The following is a 5,062-nucleotide window of genomic DNA, read 5'->3' on the forward strand; positions in this document are numbered from 1 at the left end:
TGGGTAAAGCTAGCCAGGCTCGGAGGCTACAGCCTAGCTCAGGGCCACTGGCCCTCACACAGACCCCATGTCACACAGACCCGAGGCCCGTCCCCAACGGGGTATCCAGCTCTCACCCGAGCCTGGCTCCCTCAGCTTTGGTGTCCTCGCCCCTCTTCCCCCAGGCTCCCCATCTCCCTCCCCATCCACCCCTTCACATCTTCCCTCCAGGCCCTCACTGTCTCCTCCCAAGGTCCCCCATCTTCCCTCAAGGGCCTCCGTCTTCCCCCAGGATCCCCCTGGTCTTCCCTGCACACCCCCCATTTCTCTGGTCACACTCTACTCTCTCTGGGTCTGACCTCAGTGGAGTCATGCATGGAGTTGTCCTGCCAGGGGTCAGGACCCAGAGGGAAGGGGCACCCCAGGGTGCTCACAAAGCCAAGTCACCCACCCCACGTGGCCAGTGCCACCAGGACACCTGTCCCCACACATGCAGGGCCCACTGGTACAGGAGGAGGTTCTCTGTGCATGGGCAAAGCCATCCCAATGCCCATGGGCCCTTTGCCCAAACTCGTCTACCCTTTGGCACCCCCATAATCCTCCTGCACCTCTGCAGCCCTCCCGCCGCCAGCCTGACGTCCTGAGGACTTCACGGGCACTGAGGGAAGACAGGACATCCGGGTCTGTTCAGACACCCTACAGCGCACCCTGGGCTGCCACCCCCTCTGCTCTGCACTGGCATGGCTCAGGGAATCCACTCCCTTTCCACCCATGTCCACAGGCCCTGCCTGTGGGTGGAGGGCTGGCGAGACCTCACCGCCTGATCTGTGGGCAAGGGTGAGGGTTGCAGGGTCGGCGGTCAGCCGGCCGTGGCTGGTGCTGGCACATTTGGTCAGGGCAGGCCTCATGGTCCATGGTGCAGAATACCCGGCGGGTCTGGTGACCTGTGCAGAGACCCAGGAGCAGGCGGTAGACCATGTCCCCCAGGCCAGGCACCACTGACCACCCCGCCGGTCATCAAGCCTCAAACAACCTGAGGTAGGTGCCATCGCCATTCTCAATTTACAGATGAAGAAACTGAGGCTCAGAGGGCTTCAGCTGTGAGCAACAGAGCCCTGCTTGGATCCAGGCCGGGGCCCTGCTCTCAATAGAGTAGTGGAGGGCCATCACCCTGACCTCTGAGAAGTCCCCTCTGGTTCTTAGTGGGGGCTAAGAAGGGGTTTGGGGGCCTTCACCAAGTCCGAGCCCAGGGTTTTCCCCAAAGTGACTCCAACACAGATAACTACTTGTCCACCTCCCTAGTGACTGCCCAGGCTTCACCCACCTGCCGCCCGGCACCCTCACCTCCGCCACACTGGGCGCTGCAGTTGCTCCATGAGCTGTGGCTCCAGCTGTGGCCGGGCTGGGCACTTGGGGGCAGGAAGTACTCGTAGTACACGCCGAGGTGGGGCTCCTGGCTGAGGAGCTGTGCAGGAGGGGCCTCACTGGGTCTGCTGCCAGCCTGCTGTGCCCAGCCTCAGGCCCGGACACCCCCACGCACAATGCCCGCTCACCTCAATGACCAGGGGCTCCGAGGTGGGACCCCGGGCCCAGAGTCGCTCAGGAACCTGGTCGCCCTCCATGCCGCGCTGGTACAGCAGGACGGTGCCAGCGGCAGGCAGGGCCCCAGCCGACTCGATGGCCCAGTGCCCATTGAGGTAGTATTCCCCAAGGATGCTCCTCACCGCTGTGGGTGACAGGCAAGTCAGCGCTTCAGTATGGCCCCGGCCTGCCCAGCTGCGCCCGCGGCTCACCCAGGAAATTCCTGCTGGCAGCTGCCTCCTCGATGCGGATGCTGGTGGCCCCCACAGGAATACGGAGGATCTGGCTGTAGCCTGGCGGGGCATACGCCGTTGTGGGTGTCCAGCCATCCTTCCCCAGCACCCCCAAACCACAGGAGCTGTCCCAGGATGCCAAGAGCTGCCGTGCAGAACAAGTCGGCAAGGGCTGCAGGAGACGGACCAGGAAAGAGCTTTGGGGGCACAGGCCCGGGGAGCCCAGGGAAGGGATGGAATGGGCTGGGGGCCACAGGGAGGGTGTGAGGAGGGAACCCAGGCAGTGGCAGGATGAGGTCAGACCAAGGACAAGGGTCCTAACTGTAAGGTGTGGACTCCTCCCTGAGGCCACGGGGCTTTCAGGACCCTCTGGTGCACGAGGGCCACCTGGGCTGGAGGCAGGGAGGAGGCAGGAAAGATACAACAGGCCCTGATGTGAACCCTCCACAGCCCGAGCCCCACCTCTGCTGAGACCACTGGCATTCAAGGTGCCTGCTATGCGGTAGCAGGTGGAGCCATCACCCCCACACTGCAGACACTTGTCCTCCTGCTTGGCCGAGTCTAGCTCGTGGTCACAGCCGACAGCCTGAGGACAGAGATGCAGATGTCGTGGACACACCAGGATTGGGCCCACCCAGCACCTTATGTGGGGGAGCTGGGTGAGCTCAGGCTGTTCAGCCCTGTCTCTACCCCTGGAAATAGCACCTGGCTTCCCAAGGGGCTTCCCTCCCTCAGAGTGTATGGAGTCCCCCCATACATAGACCAGGGCAAGTTAGGGGTTCAGGGTGAGCCTCAAGTAAGACAGAGGCTGCTCCAGGGCACTGGAGCTCCTGGAAAGGATGTCCCTCTCCTGAGGCAGCCAGGCTGGAACAACAGAGGCCTGGGATGCTAGAGACTACTGTCACACCTCCCAGTAAGGGGGCCCTCCTGGCCCTGACACTTCCTAAGGGAGAGGTGAGGGAGGGAGGGATTTCTAGCTTGGTCCTCCGGGCACTGCAGCTGTCCCTCAGTGCTTTGTTTTATCTTCTGAAGTCAGCTTCCTGCCACCCACAAGGTTTCTCTTGTGGGGGCTAGTGCTCCCAAAGAACAAAGTTGAGGGATCACAGGGCATCTGGGGTCACAGGACATCTGTGACGGCTGCGAGGCACCCTGGGAGCTAGGCATGGTATCCTGACAGCTTGAGAAGACTTCACGTTCATGACAACCTGGCCCTGCACAGATGGACAGGGACCCTGCACCAGCCCAGGGGCACAGCTCACCCGGCAGCTGCCGTCCACACAGATGTTTGGCCTGCCAGGCTCACAGGGCGTCCCGTCCACCACAGCCTCCCTGTGCCTGTAGTAGAAGTTCTCCCCCTTGGGAATGCAGTTCAGCTCGCACTTGTTGGGAGCTAGGGTGGCAAGAGGGGAGGCTGAAGTTCTAGGGGCAATGATGACCTCCTCCCTCTCCCAACAGGGAGGCAGAACAAGCCCACATCTTCAGGACTCGAGCCCTAACATGAGGCTGGTCTTTAAACAAGCCACCCCCCAGTGGGATGTGACATGCAGGTGATGATTGTCGAGACCACGGCTATGTGGGAAGAGGCATGGAGTATCAGGCCGAAGGCAGCTTGGTAGCTGATCTGTCTTCTTTACATACATATAAACACATTCAAGAAAATAACATGAAGGGGCGAGAAACTTGCTAACCACAACCCTGGGAAAGATGTGGGGAGGGAAACTTTTGTTTTAATTTTGTTTTTTTTTTTTTTTTGCATTGGAGTCTCACTCTGTTGCCCAGACTGGAGTGCAGTGGCCGCTCCCAGCCACCGCAGCCTCGACCTGCTGGGCTCCGGCGATCCTTCCGCCTCAGTCTTCCGAGTAGCTGGAACTACAGGTGCACGCTACCACATCTGGCTAATTTTTTTTTATTTATTGTAGCGATGAGGTCTCGCCAAGTTGCCCAGGCGGGTCTCGAACCCACGGGCTCAGGCAATCCACCACTCACCTCAGCCTCCCAAAGCATGGGATTACAGGCTGAGCCACCGAGCCCAGCTCCAAAGCGTGTTTTAATTTTAATATTTATCTTAATATTCGACGCACATCACTTAGCCACAAAGTGCAACAGGAGTACAATCCACTGCACAAGGGAGGACCCTTCCTGCTCCTTTCAGACTTTCTTCCATGTAGACATATTTGAATTGTTACTATTATTATTTTTGAGTCAGGATCTCACTCTGTCAATCAGGTTGAAGTGCAGTGGCACAATCATGGCTCACTGCAGCCTTGACCTCCTGAGATCAGGCGACCCTGCAACGGTAAACTTTTTGATCTTTGTAGAGACAAGGTCTGGCAGTGTTGCCCAGGCCGGTCTCCAACTCCTGGGCTGAAGCAGTCCTCGCGTCTCAGCCTCCCAAAGTGCTGGGTTTACAGGCATGAGTCACCGTGCTTGGCAGGATATACTTAAACTATTTCTGACATGCGTTGCCCTCAGGGTCCAGAAGGAGTACTGAGTGCTCAAGGTGGCACCTCACTGGCCACAACCCCAGCACAGCACCGGTGTAGGTGCTCACTGATTTGGATTTGGAACCCAGAAGGCTGGGTACCAAAAGCCACCTCAACAGGCAGGGAGGGGGCTCTCATCTGGAATGTGTTACTCACATACAGGCGGTGTTTTTCCTGTATTTCTCTAAAACCTAACGACCTGTCCCTCCTCTGAGGTACCCAGGCCACTTCTCGAGGCCCCACAAGCCCCAGATCCCGGCATGGCACTTCGAGGTCCTATCCCCAGGCGCCACCACCCTTCCATAGCGGCCTCTGCTTCCCACCTGGGGCAGACGAAAACAGGGCTCAACGTGGTGTAGACTCGCCGCAGGTTTAAGAACCAGTGTGCACAGGGAAGGGCGGACAGATGGAAGGACCCCAGCAGGGTGGCACCGGGGCAAGCGCGGGGGAACCGGCGAGAAAGAGGGGGAGGAGGGAACAGGGCTCCCCCACTCACCTCCGAGGTAGGGCAGCCACGTGTAGCGCCGACCCCGGAACTCGGTGCCATCCAGCTCGGAGCACTGCTGGGCCCGGAAGTCCCGGGCACCGCGGGGGCAGCTCTGCGGGGAGAAGAGGGGAGGTCCTGGCCGTGGGCGCCGGAGGTGTGCGCCTCGGGGGGCTCCCAGCCCCGGGTCCGCCCCTCCCACTCCGCCACAGCCCAGGGGCCCCTCTGGCCCGCCCACGGTCCCGACGCGGCATCCGGCACCCCATCCCTCGCCCCCTCCTTCCACCTTCCCCCCTTGGGCG

The 5,062-nt window shown here is 60.4% G+C and overlaps 1 protein-coding gene across 1 annotated transcript in view; it reads right to left on the reverse strand.

The window, feature by feature from the left end:
• Positions 1 to 5,062, reverse strand: part of PAPLN (papilin, proteoglycan like sulfated glycoprotein) — a 38,624-nt gene that overhangs the window by 28,879 nt on the left and 4,683 nt on the right. Inside the window, exons 3-9 of the mRNA XM_021718365.1 lie at positions 4,773 to 4,875; positions 3,053 to 3,183; positions 2,256 to 2,379; positions 1,773 to 1,853; positions 1,533 to 1,705; positions 1,324 to 1,444; positions 797 to 923 (exon numbers count right to left, since the gene is read on the reverse strand). Coding sequence (XP_021574040.1) covers positions 797 to 923; positions 1,324 to 1,444; positions 1,533 to 1,705; positions 1,773 to 1,853; positions 2,256 to 2,379; positions 3,053 to 3,183; positions 4,773 to 4,875 — 860 coding nt within the window. The remainder of the gene's footprint in view (positions 1 to 796; positions 924 to 1,323; positions 1,445 to 1,532; positions 1,706 to 1,772; positions 1,854 to 2,255; positions 2,380 to 3,052; positions 3,184 to 4,772; positions 4,876 to 5,062) is intronic.

Source organism: Carlito syrichta, unplaced genomic scaffold (assembly GCF_000164805.1).
Source record: "Carlito syrichta isolate Samal-C Ts95f unplaced genomic scaffold, Tarsius_syrichta-2.0.1 Scaffold312129, whole genome shotgun sequence".
NCBI classification, from domain to species: domain Eukaryota; kingdom Metazoa; phylum Chordata; class Mammalia; order Primates; family Tarsiidae; genus Carlito; species Carlito syrichta.